Source organism: Urocitellus parryii, chromosome 4 (assembly GCF_045843805.1).
Source record: "Urocitellus parryii isolate mUroPar1 chromosome 4, mUroPar1.hap1, whole genome shotgun sequence".
In the NCBI taxonomy this organism is placed as follows: domain Eukaryota; kingdom Metazoa; phylum Chordata; class Mammalia; order Rodentia; family Sciuridae; genus Urocitellus; species Urocitellus parryii.
In genome coordinates this window covers 203,981,360-203,996,832 of record NC_135534.1, presented here as the reverse complement: position 1 = coordinate 203,996,832, position 15,473 = coordinate 203,981,360, and the positions used below count along the sequence as shown (strand labels likewise).

At 60.3% G+C, this 15,473-nt stretch overlaps 1 protein-coding gene across 1 annotated transcript in view; it reads left to right on the top strand.

The window, feature by feature from the left end:
• Positions 1–6,684: 6,684 nt before the first annotated feature.
• Positions 6,685–15,473, top strand: part of Eng (endoglin) — a 32,017-nt gene continuing 23,228 nt past the window's right edge. Inside the window, exon 1 of the mRNA XM_077797118.1 lies at positions 6,685–7,115. Coding sequence (XP_077653244.1) covers positions 7,049–7,115 — 67 coding nt within the window. The 5' untranslated portion in view covers positions 6,685–7,048. The remainder of the gene's footprint in view (positions 7,116–15,473) is intronic.

The window sequence follows — 15,473 nt, the reverse complement described above, 5'->3', positions numbered from 1 at the left end:
CACACACACACACACACACACACACACACACACACAAAAGTGATTTATGTTTTTGTTTGTTATTTTAACAAAGACATCAAACAAACTGAGAAAAAAAATGGAATGAATATCCACGAAACCATCACCAACGCTTGGCGAGTGGCACCTCCCCTCTCTTCCTTGTTCTACTTTTGCCAAAGGGTTGTACAGTAAGTAACAGCCGTGAAGAGACGTCCCCCCTGCAATGTGACTTCAGGATGCCTCTCTGAAGAATAAGAGCCTTCCCTGAATCACCATCCACGGCTGGGCCAGCGCGGTCACCGTGGTCACCCGGGCTTAGTCCTGGTGCAAGTTTCCCAAACCGTGTCTGTAGCTGGTTTGTTGAAACCAGGACCATTTAGTGACACTGGGTAAATCTCAATCTCTCTCTCTCTCTCTCTCTCTCTCTCTCTCTCTCTCTCTCTCTCTCTCTCTCTCTCTCTCTCTCTCTCTCGATGCTGCAGGTGGAATCCGGGGCCTTCCACATCCTAGAAAGATGCTCGACCACCAAGCCTCCTCTCCAGTCCTTTTCTACATTTGGTTCTGAGTCAGGGTCTTGCTGTCCGCCCAGGCCGACCTTGACCACGAGACCCTCCTGCCTCGGCCTTTCAAAGGGCGTCCCTCTCCTGTAATCTGGGACAGCAGGGAAGGGACCAGTTGCCTTAGGACAAGTCCTCTTCCGGCTTGTCCCGGGCTCCCTCCTGGGGCCCTTCAGCTTGCTCCTGGTCCTTGTCCTCCCTGGGAACGGGCAGGAGTTGGAGAGGCTGCGCAGGCTCAGGTTAACCCTAAGGGACCAGGGGGACTGGGGGTTTGAAGCAGGCGGGAGGCCGGTGGGTGGCTCGTGCGGCCTCCCGGGAGCTTCGGGCTGCGCTGGGGGCTGGACGGGGGGCTGCTGCACCAGGGCCACACCCCCGCCCCTTTTAGCTTCCACCTGGAGATAGGATCTCCCCGACCTGCTGAGACTGGCCTTGAACCTCAGCCTCAGGCGCAGGGGCTGACTGGGCGGGTCTGGGAGGGATGGTGGCGCCCAGCCGCGGGTCCTCAGGCCACACAGCTGCTCTGCGGGGGCTCAGGAAGACAGTGTCCACGAGGAAGGACCAGAAGGGCCGAGGGAAGCAGGAGGAGGGTGCCTCCCCGCGGACTGAGGTGGGCGTGGCAGGTACGGGTCCAGAGGCCCTTAATGAAGTCACTCTTCTGGTTTCGAGGGACACTTCTGGCGTGGCTTGTTCCAAGGTGCGGGGACATTCTAAGAAGGGGAGGAACTGATGCCTCTGTGACCGGGGAGTCTCGGCGAGGGCGTGCTCCTGGGCAGGGCTTGCTGGGGTGGTGGCCTTAGATGCCCCCCGGACTGCACCTCCATGTCTTGGCCTCTGGGGTCCCCAGGGCCGCGGCCGGAGGCACTGAAGTGGGAGAGGAAGGAAGCTGGGAGCAGAGGAGGCCAAGGCTGTCGCCTCCCAGCAGCAAGAGGGGCCTCGGGTAAACAGGAAGGCCCGCGGCTCCACGCTGGGGGGGCTCTGGGAGGGTGGGGGCCGGGAGCCCGACTGGACTTGCGCGGCCTGGGAGCACAGGCTTCCTCTCTGGGGAAGGGGGCCCAGAGAGGTTGAACGGCTGGCCCAGGTCACACAGCGGGCTGGACCCGTGCTTGCCTTGCTGGCTCTGGCTTCCTTCCTGGGGGCCAGGTGTCCTACCTGTGTGGCCCCGTGACTCACCCAGTGTCAGCCCCTCTCGAGCCTCAGCTTCCCTTTCCATGAACTCAGAGTCCTTACAACTCAGGGGTTCTGGAACCCTGGCCCAGTGGACCCTCTGCCTCCTAGATGGGCCCATGTCATCAGGAGGGCCACCGTTGCCCAGGGCTTGGAGGCAGCAGGTCCCTAGGCCTCTTCCTTGGGGAAGACTACTTGGGGGGTCTGCTCTTCCAGCACAGAGCAGCATACGGGGGACCCCTGGGATCAGCCTGGATTCTTGGAGAGACACTCCCCTTCTTCAGAGACCCCTGCCTGGGCCCAGAATGCCACCTCCCACGCCCCGGGAACTCGGGGTCATCACCTGGGAAACCTGGGCTGTCAGCCGGCATCATTTATTCCACAAGCATCTCCTGAACACCTGCCAAGGGCCAGGTACCTCTCCAAGAGAGGGATCCTTCCTTTATGACCCTTCTGTTGTAGAAGAGGAGACACACAGAACGTCTGCCTGTCAGCTGGTATACGCCACCCAGAGCTGCCAGCAGGAGGAGAGGCCATTTTAAATGGTCTGGGAAGGTCTCTCTGACCTTGCAATGTTTGACCAGAGACTTAAAGGGTGAGGGAGCAAGCCCCACAGCTACAGAGTGTTCAGGGAGTAAAGCAGCACATGCAAAGGCCCTGAGGTGGGCAAATGCTTGGCATCTCCAGGGAACAGCCATGGGCCAGTGTGGCTGGAGTGGGGTGAGCCAGGGGGAGAAGAGCAGGTGAATTTGAAGAGGGGCAGGGGAGCTCATTGGCCATTTGAGAACTCACTCTGGCTTTTACAGTCGCCAGTGGAGGGCAACTGGGCAGAGTGGGGTGGAACCTGACTTGGCTGGAACAGGTTCCCTCGGCAGAATGGAGAAATGTCGGGGCAAGGGGAGGGGCAGGCAGAGCTTGGTAAGGAGACGATGACAATATTCCCAGAGGACAGTGACCATGGGGGACAAGAAGCCGCCAGGGTCTGCAAACCTGGAAACCTGGGAACTTGAGGGAGCACCTGCAGGGGGCAGGGGGCGGGGGACGGAGTCAGAGTTGATTCCAGTGAAGGGGCCCAGCCCAGAGGAGGAGCACATCCCAGAGAGGGACGGAGCCCAGAGGTGGGCGCACGAGGTCGGAGGCGACAGCCGGGTACGACAGATGGGATGTGAGGCTGTTTACCTGGCTGAGGTCACCAGAAATAGCACGTCCCCAACGTCAGCAGGAACAGGAATCCCCTGGGGACCTGGAGAAAATGCAGGTCTGACGCAGGGCCCGAGGGTCTGCCCTGAACCGAGATCTGGAAGATGGCCTGCCACCAGGCCGCAGGCCACCCGCCACCACTGCGGAGCTTACAGCCAAGACCCGCTGGTGGGCACAGGAGCCTGCAGGGGGGTTGGCGGGTCCCAAAGGTCCAGACAGGTCACACGTCCTCCCGTTATCAGCCGGAGCCCGGGATTCTTTGTCTCGTGCTGGGACATGACGTCAGGGTCGTCAAGGTCTGAGAAAACCTGATTTGGGAGTGAGAGTCAACAGAGAAGGGAAGGGGCTCAGGGGCCATCTGGGGCGGGTGAGGAAGAGCCGGTGAAGACAGAGATAAGGTGAGCAGGGAGGTGGGAGGGAAAGCGGGACAGAATGTTCTAGAAGTCAAGGGAAGAAAAGCTGGGGTCTGCGCTATTTTCTCCCTCTCCCTCTCCTCAGCCCCCGGCCTTGCACACCTGAGACTGTCCCCCACGGTGAGGTGGGGACATGACGGTCCTGGCCCACTGGGGTGGCTGTCAAGTGGCACTTGGCACCGGGACAGCAGACACGTGGTGGAGTGGTTCCTGTTCTTGTTGGGCCGTCTGCACTCCTCCAGGCCAGGAGCCTGCCCTCCCTCCCATGGTGCAGAAGAAGAAACTGAGGCCCAGAAACTAGAAAGGTCTTGCCCGGGGCCCGGCCAGCACCGGGCAGCGCCGGGTATCCAGACCCCCGTCCGCCTCTCTCTCCCCTCTGCCCGTGTGGATCTGGCCCTGCTGTTGTCAACAGCCCCTGGCTCCGGGCCCGTGCTGGAGCCGGACAGCCGCCCGGGGGTCCCTGGGGGCCGCCTGGAATTCCTTCGGTGGCCAGGGGCCAGGGTAGACGTGCTGCATCCCTTCCTGCGGCCCAGGCCTCCCAGCCGGCCGGGAGGAGGAAGGAGCAGCATGTGAGCATCTGCCCACGGTGGGGCCCCGGCGCAGGCCTGGCCGGTGGCCATGGTCCCCTGGCGTGTGGATGGGCGGCACCTGAAGACATCTGGACAGAGCCCCGGCAGGAAACAGATGGCACGCTCCCGGGGGGTCTGGGGAGGGGGCTCTTCCCACAGGGGTGGGCAGGGTGTCGGGACCACCAGGGACTGTGTGGACCCCGGGCTGGCAGTGGCCTGAAGGGCGAGGAGAGGAGCTGATCACCCGAGAGGGCCAGCCCAGGCCATCGGGGCCAGGGATCTGCTGGGACCCTGCGGGCAGGGCCTGAGGACGGGGCCCTTCCGCTCTTCTCTCCGACCGTCGGGGTGGGGTGGGTGTCCCCAGGATGGAGAGTGCCTGTGGGGACACATGGAGGATGGTAGCCCGAGGTGGCCCTGGCCACAGGCCACCTGAGCACTGAGTTCTCTGGGGTAGAACAGCCGGCCCCGGTCAGGCCGCTCTCCCTGCCTCAGTTTCCCGACCCTCACCCCTGCCCCAGCTTCCAGGGACCTCACGCTTCCCACAAATATATCTCATGGGCAGAGGGCCCTGGGCTCTGTGAGGGGACGCAGTGGTGCAGAGGACACCAAAGTCCTGGGACTTCAGTGGAAGGCAGACACCTGTGGCTGGACCCCACCGGGGCTGGGGCGCTCAGGAGCTAGAGGTGACCTGCCCTCCTCGGCCAGCCGTCCAGCTCTTGGGGCTCCCGATCTCTTCCCCTGGTCAGGGCTCAGGCCCTTTGGGGCCTACTGGATTTCTCCCCTGGGTTTTCTGCCAGTTTCTTCTTGTGTCTACCTCGAATCTCTCCTGCTTTCTATGTGGTCCTCCGGGTGCTGTGTAGAGCCTGGTGAGGTGGACTGTGCAGTGTGCAAAGAAGGAGGAGGTTTGAGGGGTCCCTGGTACTGCCCCACACCCCACCTAGACAGCGATGTCCCCACCCTGTGATACCCCAGCCCCTGCACTCACTCCAAACAGGCCCAGGCGGAGGCGGCGGGAGGGCGGCCAGCCCTGGGGTCTCCAGGCCCCAGCCAGGGTTCCCAAGTTCCTCTTCTGTGGGAGGAGGGCCCTCTGCACCGGACGGTGGCTGGCGGGACTCGGGGCTGATAAGGTGAACGCCCAGGGCGGGCCGGGCACCTAGCGCTCAGCCCCAGGGGCTGGGTTAACTGTCCCTGGGGCACAGACCCCGCCAAGGCCTGGGGAACCTCCAGCCCTGTCCTTCCTCACTCAGCAGCGTCTGCCTCCAGGTGCCCCTGCTCTGCCTCCACGGGCGGCCAAAGGCAGGGAGCCGCCACCCAGTGGCCTGCCTGCCAGGAGGGGACCCTTGACCCCCGCGCTCATGCTGCAGGGAGCTGGCCGGGAGAGCAACCCTCCAGACCCACCCGGGCAGCCACACCCGGCCCTCCTGCCCCGTCATCTCCCTCGGAGACCAGCGCCTGGCCTGCTCTGGTCACTGGGGCAGGCCAGCAAGCGGGGGAAGGGCCCAGGCCAACCCCTTCCCCAGCGGCTCCCGGGGCTCCGGCCTTCTCCCTCCTGGGCCTTCATTTCTCCGTCCGTGATGAGGCCGGGCATAGAGGGAAGATGACCCTGGCTTCCTCTCACTGTGGTCCTGCACCCAGACCCCAGCTCAGCCAGCATGCTTCAGCTCAAGAACACTCCATGACTCCCAGTGTTCCCTCAGGATAAAGTGCAGACAGCCAATGCCCTTCCAGAGCAGAGTCAGAGTCTCCCTGTCCCCACCACACCCCTGCTTGTCCCACAGTAGTCGGACAACTTCCTGCCTCTGTCCTTTACCCAGGCTGGTCCCCCAGGCTGATACACCCTCCTCGCCCCTCTTTTCTGGCCAACTCACCCAGTGCCCTCAAAGGGTGGGCCTACATGCCAGCCTCCGGGGCCACTCAGGCTTCCCTCTCTGGCTCTCCTGGGCAGTGATTGGCACCGTGGCAGACATAGAGTAGGTTCTGACGATGTGCAGAGTGAACGTGGGGCAGATCTGGGATCAGACCCCGGTTCCGGGAGCACAGTGCTTGAGCACCTCCTGCATACCAGCCTAGGGCTCTGCACCTTCGTGCCCCGACCCTGGAGACCTCCCCACAGCCGGGAGAAGGTGGCACCGGGAGGCTGGGGGTCGAGGGCCCAACACTCCCAGCTCAGAGCAGGTTTGACTCCTGGGCCAGCGGACTTCAGAAATGTCCTGAGAGTTGGTGTCTCCTTGGTTTGGGCCTGTCTTTTGCCCACGGGGCAGTGGGTGGTTAGACACAAAATGTGTGGCCCGGGCAGGTCCTGTGTTCTCTCTGGGCCCAGAGACCCCAAGCCCCAGCTGATCTGCTGTGACAGCGTGAACCGTTCCTTCCCCATCTCAGGCCCTGAACAAGGGGCAGCAGGTCCAGTGCATTTCACAGACTGGCTTTGGTGCCCAAGACCCGTGGGATCCCCAGCTGCACCCCACTCCCCCAGTAGCTCTCTCCTCTCCTCGGATTTCTGATCTGCAAAATGGGAACACCCGGCCTGTGGGTTGCAAGTGCCCACGGGTGGCTTCAGCCCAGGCCTGGCCCCTGAAAGCGCACCTCTGGGGCTGTGGGGTGACCGTTCACTTGTGGGGTGGCCAGATGACCCCCACAGAGTGCATCTGGGGTGTGTGGGGAGATGAGCCTGGAGCTGGGCCCTCCGCCACACCGCCTCCCCCACCCCAGGGCCCCCCACCCAGCGACAAAGCCTGTGGCACTTCCTCTACCCGCCTGGCAGGCCGCCTGGCCCGGCCCCTTCTCTAAGGAAGCGCATTTCCTGCCTCCCTGGGCCGGGCTGGATGAGCCGCAGCTCCGCACAGCGAGGGTCAGACCCCAGCTTCCATCGGCGCCGCGTCCCCGGCCAGGCCTGCTGCTGTCCACGCGAGCCCGGCACCCTCTCCCCGCCACCGGTCGGCCAGGAGCCCCGGCCCGGTTTTAATTCTCTTGTCCACTTCTCCTGCCCCTTGGCCACCACCCAGAAGGCTGGAGCAGGGACGTCGTTGCTCCGGCCGCCTGCTCCCCTCGGGTCCCCGTGCGAGCCCACGCCGGCCCCGGCGCCCACCTGCAGCCCTGCCCCTGGACACTGGATAAGGCCCAGCGCACAGACTCCCGGGTGGACAGCATGGACCGCGGAACGCTCCCCCTGGTCACTGCCCTGCTGCTGGCCGCCTGCAGTCTCGGCCCCACAAGTAAGTGCCCAAGGACCTGAGTGGGGAGGCTCAGCCCCAGGCCCAGCCCCAGGTGTCCCGGCCTCCCACACGTGCTCAGCTGGTGGTTTTGGGAGAGGGGGACCAACAATTCCAGTTTGCTGTGACTAAGGGGTTTCTCGGGGGGGGGAGGGACTTTCAGCATTAATGTTTTGGACAAAGTAGGGCAAGTTATCTATCTTGACCTTGATCCCTGGGTTCTGTCCCCCTGCTGTGTCCAGCTCTGCCCTGGAAGTCCAGGTTCCAGAATGCTGTGCAGCCCAGGAGGGTTCCCAACCCTCTCTGGGCCTTGAGCTTCCCATCTAAGGAATGTGTGGGAACCATCTCGGGCTCGGCGTTCAAACCTCACCTTGTTACTTCCTTGAATGTGACTTGGGGGTCCACCTTTGGGCCTCTGAGCGAAGTGTGGTGGGTAACAAAGTTCCCCTCTGGGGTGAGCTCATGCTTGCCGGAGGTGACTGTGTGGTCGCTGCTGTTGTTGGTTACTAGCTGGAAATTCCTCTACCGTCCCGGGTCTTTAGGGTGCCCAGGCCAAGACTGCTCTCCCGTCTCCCTCTCCTGCTCCCCAGGAGGGTGCAGACCCAGGCCAGGGCTCTGCTGGGGCTCCTTGGCCTGGGGTTTTCTCAAAGGGTCATGACCTATGTGGCCTTCAAAACTGACCAGAGGAGAGTCCTGAGGAGTTGCCGGTCCCCAGCCCGTGCCCCACTCTGTGACCCCTGCTTTGTCCTGCCCCTCAGCTACCCCTCGCCCGGGCCCCCTCGCCCACCTGTGCACCATCCAGGGACTTCCTCACAGGCCTCGGGGAGGCCACAGGGAGCCGAGAACGGGAGAAGGGGTGGGGGGCAGAGGCAGTTTCAGACACCCCCTCCCCACTTCCTTCACCCCCAAATTTTATTTTGTGAATTCATTATTGTCGTGGTCCTGGTGGCGGAGCCCAGGGCCTCACACAGGGCCTCACACATGCTGCACGAGCTGCACGCGGAGCCACCTCCCAGCCCGACCCAGGGTTCTAAAGTCCCTGAGAGTCGAGCTCCTGCGACCTCACTGATAGACTAGAAATGGAGTCTCAGAGGCACTAAGTGACTAGGCAGGGATTTGGCTCCGGGCCTGTGGTTACCCAGAACATTTGCTCCCAACCATGTATGATAGGGGAACCCCACTTGATAAGGGTCCCCATGGCCCTGCAAGATGGTTGCCATTGTCACCTCATTTCGTACAAGAGAAAATGGAGGCCTTGACCTGCCAAGTCCGCAGAGCTGAGACAGAGGCCCACCTGAGCTCCAGGATGTGCCTGCCGCGCTCTTCCTCTTCCTGCTTAGAAGAAGCCCCGCGCTGCTCGGGCCTGGTTTTATGGGATCAAAGGCAGTGACGCGGGGCAGAGGGTCAGCCATGGAGGTGGGTGGGCGAGACCTGGTCAGCGGCACCTGTCCGTCCCCTGGGGGTGTGCACACGCCCTCGGGGCTGACTCCAACCTGTCAGAGAGGGGTGGCAGAGCTCAGGGGCACCATGACCTGGGACTTGCCCACAGACTCTAAGTGCAAATGACCTCAGGGCCATAGGAATAAGCAAGCGGAGTAAAATAACGAGGAGGGAATTTTGATATTTATCACCTTTTGCAAAATATACAATTTCCTGAATTCTAAGTTTTGTATAATTTAAGTTTTAATAACAGTCACGTGTGACGACCATTTTGCAAAATGGGAACGGTATCCACCTGCTCCCGGGAGGAGCAGGGTCAGGACCCCTGGGCTTACGGGCGTCACGAGCATCCAGCCTGGCTCACTCGCAGTCTGGGCCGCCAGGACCCACCATGGAGGGCAGATGGGGGCCTGGGCCAGGGCAGACCCAGATCTCCAGCCGCAGAGGGGCAACGCAGGCACCGTCATTCAGATGGAGGGGATGAAGGCAAGCTCCGATACGGGTCGGTATGTCTTTGTATGCCCCAACCACTGGACTCTGGACGCCACCTCAATGTCCGTCATGAAGCGGTGGGACAGGATGGGCCAGCGGATCTGGGCATCTGCGGCCGGGGCCGGGTAGATAGGTGTCTGGAACAGGATGCTAGGAGCCCCTCAGCAACTCCATTCCTCTACAACAGAAGGATGATAATGCCTAGGGAAAGTTCTGGAAGGAGGTCCACCCATGTGGCTATTCTGCAGTGTGGGGGACCTCCTCAGACGCATTTTTCTGTCATGTTGATTTTCATTTTTTAAGAACCAGCATGTAGAGATGTTTAAAGAGCCTTTCACCTTCTGTTGGCTTCAGTCTGCCCCTCGGAGAAAGGAGACGGGGGTGGAGAGCTGGGAGGGTAGCCCAGTGGTCAAGCACTTGCCTGGCGGTGTGGGGCCCTGGGTTCACCCCAGCCCACAATAAAGAAGGAAAAAAATGGAAGAAAAGTCAAGAGAAAAGAAAATAGGCAAGAAAGAAACCCATCACCTCAAACTCCCAGGCACGGGGAGAGATTGGTGAGTTGCTGACTGCTCTCTGTTGAGATTTTTTTTTTAATATTTATTTTTAATTTTCATTTTTTTAAGGTGGACACAATATCTCCATTTTATTTGTATGTGGTGCTGAGAATCAAACCCAGTGCCTCGCGCATGCCAGGCGAGCGCGCTACCACTTGAACCACATCCCCCACCCCGTCTGTTGAGATTTTTACGATAATTTTAATCCAGGCGGACTAATATTTGGGGGTCTTGTGCACCCTTCTTGTGTCCCCAGAGGTTTCCATGTTGCCCAGTGGGCTCCATACGCATCCCTATTGCAGTTCTAGAATATTCTGTCCCTTCCACGTGCCATCGTTTGCCCGGTGACTCCCTCATTGGTGACGACTTAGGTGTTTTCCCTTGGTTTTAGTTATAAATACCACCGAGGCACGTTTGGGTTCGTGCACTTTTCCTGTGTTTTGGGTTATTTCCCTTGGATGGGGTCCCAGGAGCGGGTGCCGGGCCGGGCCGCGCTGGGTGGCTGGATGGAGCAGTGTTTCCGAAGCAGCGTATGGAGGGTTTGCCCTAGGACGGGGGCAGAGCTGTGCCTCGGGCCCTCCATGTGCCGGCCACCAGCCGACGGTGACACAGGACAGACACGCTCTTCTTCCAGCTGGACTCTGGGGCAGGTCCGCACTTGCCAGGGGAGAGGATGGAGAGGAGCAGTGTGCGCTGGGGGTGCGGCCTGGCGGGTAGCGATGTGACCACGAAGACTGTCCCGAAGACTGTCCCGCGCCTCCCGCTGAGGGACAGAGGGACTGGCTTCGGGTCGCCTGTGAGTTTTCCCTGGGCCCTTGGAAGACAGGCCTGGTCCCTTCACTCCATTTTTGGTGGATCTAGGTGAGAGGGGGACGACTAACTCTCCTGTGACCTCAGAGAAGGACATGGAGTTTCCCTATGAATGACAGCTCTAGGTCCCGGCCCCAACGGCCTGCTCCAGAGCCCAGCTTCTGCCCCTCACCTCTGGTGTCGGGGCTCTGAGGACTGGGAGAGCTGGTCGCCCTGGCCCCGGGCACCCCCAGGCTTCGGGGCACCAGTTCTACAGACTGAGGGGGACCCATATCCAGGGCTGGGCCGGCTCCGACCCCTGGGCGGGGTGGGGTGACGAGATACACAGCTGACACTCAGGCCGGGCTTACTGTACGCCTGTGCGGCTCTGGCCATATGTATGCACTGTCAGGCAGCCTCTGCACCCTGAGCCCTGAGCACCCAGAGGAGATGGACCAGGCAGGGAGGGGAGGTCACCAGAAAGGAGCAGCTGGGGCGTGAGCCCTGGGCCTCACCACTGCACCGCACTGCCTCAAGGGAGCCCATCCACGAGCTTCCTGTGGCCCAATGGTCACCCCACCCTGCTCCTGTCCCCAGGATGGCTCTCCCACCTCGGGCACAACCCTGGGGCCCTGCCTCAACCCTCAGTGGCCCCTCAGCACCCTGCGCTCTCTTCTGCCTCATCCCCAGAAGGAACCTTGGAGCACGGAGCCCAGGGCAGCTTGGAGCCGGTCCTGTGCCTTCCTTCTGCTCCCTGCCCTGGCCCACAGGGGGACTGAGTCCTAGTACGGCCAAGGGACTTGCTGCCAGTCCTCCAGCAAGTGAGAGGCAGGCCCCACCAACCCGTTCCCCACGTGAGCGCAGCCTGCCCGAGCCTGGGCTCCAGTGACCCGGACACAGCGTGGGTGGCACCTGTCCCTCCTGGAAAAGCTCACGGGGAGTGCAGACGCACAGACGGTCAGAACAACACACCTGGGTGCGTGTGGTTCCGGAAGGGCGGCCAGGCACCAGGGCACCAAGGACTGGGGGGGGGGTCGTGCCAGTGAGACTCTCACCACAGGGTTTTGAAGAGGAATAGAAGTTGGCCAGGGGCCAGCCCCAGGGTGATTCTTAGTCTGAGAAAGGCCATGTTGAGAACGAGGAGAAGGCCAGGGAAAGCCTGTGTCCCCACTGACTGTGTTTGCCTAATTGTGATGGCAGTTGCCAGGTCCTGAGTGCCCTCCATTCATCAGGAGCCAATGTGGCATGGTGTGTCTGTCACCTTAGGGACATGCTCACCGCTTCCTTGGGGAAGGTGTCAAGCTTGTGGTCACCCCATTGTCCAGGTAGCATCACTGAGGAGTGGAAAGGCAGCTGGAAGGTGGCAGATTCAGGATCAGAGGTTCTGGTGGTAGTTGGACTCGATATCTTTATTTAATTAATTTATTTTTTGTGGTGCTGAGGATCGAACCTAGGGCCTCATGCAAGTAAGGCAAGCGCTCTGCCGCTGAGCCCCGCCCCAGCCCCAGATCCCTGGTCTTCCCAACTCCCCACTTGACCCTACAGGTGTTGGGAAACTGTGGGAAAGACGGGAGTAGAGGGGAGTGGGGGCCTCACTCGTGGCTGAGAAGTCTGTGAGGTTGCAATGCACCCTGAAAGGAGTAGAGGGTGGTGGGGAACTGAAGAGGGGACAGAGTTCTCTGCAAAGAAGAACCTTGTTAAAAGCTATCTGCCCTGAGCCAGATGTGCTGGCATGTGCCTGTCATCCCTGCGGCCGGGAGGCTGAGGCAGGAGGATCTCAGCTTAGCCAGGCCAGAAGCAAGTTAGCTAGGCCCTGACTCAAATTAAAAAATAGAAAGGGCTGGGAATGTGGCTCAATGGTTAATGCCTCTGGGTTCAACCCCTGGTGCTCACCTTCCTCCCCACCAAAACCAAAAAAAAATTAGGAACAAAAGTGATCTGCCCTTGTATTGTGAGTGAGCCTTCACAGCAGTGGTGTCCTGAGCACCTAGGGCCACTCAGGCGACTGCATTCAGTGACACACAGGCATGAGGTGTGTGCTGGGTGCCAGCTTGGCTGTCAGGGCTCGAGTCCAGGCTCTGCCACCTTAGGGAGCTGATAGCCTGGGCAAACTCTTCGACCTCCCCACTCTTCACTTTCCTCCAGTCTCTAGAGGCCGCTGCAAAGAGCAGAGAACTAACTCAGGTGGAGCCTCAAGGCAGCCCCCCGGGGGACTCCCAGGAGCACTCAGCCACATCCTCAGCCCTTTTTTAATGTTTTTATATTTTAATTCGAGACAGGGTTTTGCTAAGTTGCTTAGGGGCCTTGCTAAGTTGCTGAGGTTGAATTGAACTTGTGATCCTCCTGCCTCAGCCTCCCCAGCCTCTGGGGTGACAGATGGGGACCACCATGCCCGGTTCCCAGGAAGCATTTTGGAAGCCTCTGCCATAATGATTGTGTCTGCAAATGGGGAAACTGAGGCCCGGGCACTATGCAGTCTCTGGTATGCTCAGGAGGAGACTCAGACTGGCTTCTTTTTTTTTTTTTTTTTTAATATTTATTTATTTATTTTTTAGTTTTCGGCAGACACACACATCTCTGTTTGTGTGTGGTGCTGAGGATCGAACCCGGGCTGCACGCATGCCAGGCGAGCGCGCTACCGCTTGAGCCACATCCCCAGCCCTCAGACTGGCTTCTGCCCAGGCGGCCAGCCTCTGAATTCGGAGGCCGAGCTGGGATTTGACCCAGGCCATCCATCTCCATCCAGAGCTGCTTTTCTTGCCCCCAATCCTCTGTGGCTTCCCAGAGAGGTTGGCAAAGCCCCAGAGGCGGCTGTACACTCAGGGGTAGGGAGGCCAGAGGGGGAGAGTGTGGGGAGGTGGCTCCAGGGTCTCGCTTGGGAGGCCCGGTCACCCAGGTCCCCAGCGGCGCCTCCTCCGACTGGGTCCCAGGAGGCCCTGGTGTTCCCTTGGTGCCAGGGGATTGTTTTCAGGCGTCTGGGCCCGCCTCGGGCTCCAGGAGACAGGCCCAGGCGTCACACTCCCTCCTGTCTCCCCATTCTCCGTCTGCTGCGGGGTGGGGGTGGCCAGGATTCGAAAAGGCCCCAAAATAAATGGACCTCTTATCTGATCTCCCAGCCTGGCCCGTTATCTGATCATTACATAATGGCCAGGCCTGTGGCCTCTCCCGGTGGCTGACGGCATGGAGGAGGTGGCCCCAGGCGGCCCCGGCAATCCGGGAGGAACTAGGGTTCCTGGAAGTCTGGGGAGGGGGCAGGGAGAGTCGGAAGGGAAGGAGGGAGGCACAGCGCTGCTCTGCAGGCCAGACCCCAGGCCCCCTGGGGAGGGGTTCCAGGTCCAGCTGCTCAGCCACAGGCTCTTTATCTGGTGTCTCCTGCTTCGCTGGGCCTCAGTCTCCCCATCTGCACAACCTGGGTTTGGACTAAGGAACGAGGTTCAAGCCTTGGGGGCTAGAGGGTCAGGGGTGGAGATGGCAGGAGAGGGTGCCAGCCCTGAAGCTATCGGGTTGAAGGAGACCCCAGTGACGTCCCTCCCACGGGACCCTCACCTGGAGGCTGCCCCGTCCACCACTTCACCCCCTTAAGAGAGTCAGATCTTCTATAGTGACTGCAGCCAATGAAATAATTGTCATAAAAAGAGTGACCGTATGCCCAGCCCCACGGCGGCTCCCAACAACCTCTGTGTGTGATTGGGTTCTATTCTTTTTTCTTCTTCTTTTTTTTTTTTTGGTCCCCGGGATTGAACTCAGGGCTGAACCACTGAGCCACATCCAGTCCTCTTTCTTTTTTCATTTTAAAACCGGATCTTGTTAAATTGCTTAGGGCAATTCAGTAGCTGAGGCTGACCTTGAACTTGTGATCCTCTGGCCTCAAGTCACTGGGATTTCAGGCGAGTGCCACCACACCTGGCCTGGGTTCTATTCTTATTGTCATCTTACAGATCAGGAAACTGAAGCTCTTGAGTGGTGAAAGCCGTTCAGTAAAGCCACCTAGCTCATAAGCCTGGGTTCCAACCCAGGTCACCCTACCTCCAAGGACCCTGCTTGGAGCAAAAATGCCATATTGCCCAGACCCTCTGCAGTCCTGGCACATCAGGGTGGGGCTAGAGGAGGCCTCGTAAAGTTTGGGTCTCCACCGTGGCCAAGGTGGCCATCTCGCAGGACTGAGCAGCAAGACCAGTCCATGGCCGGGCGGCCATCTTCCCTCCCCTGGGCTGTGGAGAGCCGGGAAAGGTGGGGAAGGAGGCCAGGTCAGGCTGCAGACGGCGGGGTCCAGGAGAAGCCTGCCTGCCCCCCCTCCGAGCTGGCGTCGGCTGGACGTGAGGCCAGTCCCTCCGCGCCCATCTTTGATCTCCAAGAAAACAGGAAGTGAGCGCGACAAGATGGAGACACAAACTTCCAAACAGTCTCCCCTTCCCTGTCCTCCTTCCCTCCTCCAGCCCCCCGCCCAGCACATTCCTCAGGACGAGGTGTAGGGCCCTTCCTCTTCCTCCTCTGCCGTCAGGGCGAAATTCCATCGCTTTCCCTCAGGACCTCGGTTTCCGGGCCGAGGCCTCCGAGGCCTGCTCTGGGGCCTCCTTCCCCCTGGGCTGCCCTCGAGGCTCGCCCTGTCCCAGGGCCAGGAAACTCTCAGCCTCTTCAGAACCGGGTCCCCCTGGGCCGCCTTGAGCACGAGAGGGACAGCTGTGTCCCCTGTCCCGGCTCCCGCCTTCTTCAGGTTGAACGGCCTCGAGGCCTGTTCTGGGGACCCTGCCAGGCACCCGGGTGTCAGGTGCAGCAGGTGGAACTATGGGACGTGCAGGTACATTTGAGTTTCAGATAAACCATGTAAGCTCCTCTAGTGTAAGTATAGCCCATGCAATATCTTGGGATATACTTGTAGTTTAAAAATTGTTCACTGTTTATCTAAAATTCACAGTTTAACTGGCAGCTTGTCTTTGATCCGTGACCTTCGGCCTAGTAGCATTGTGACCTCAGGCAAGAGACTTTTCCTCTCTGAGCCTCAGTTTTCCATCTGCGGAATGGCCGCATTGATACCTATCTCGTAGGGTGGCTGTGAAGAGGTGGTGGAGCCCCGAGTGGGCGCCTG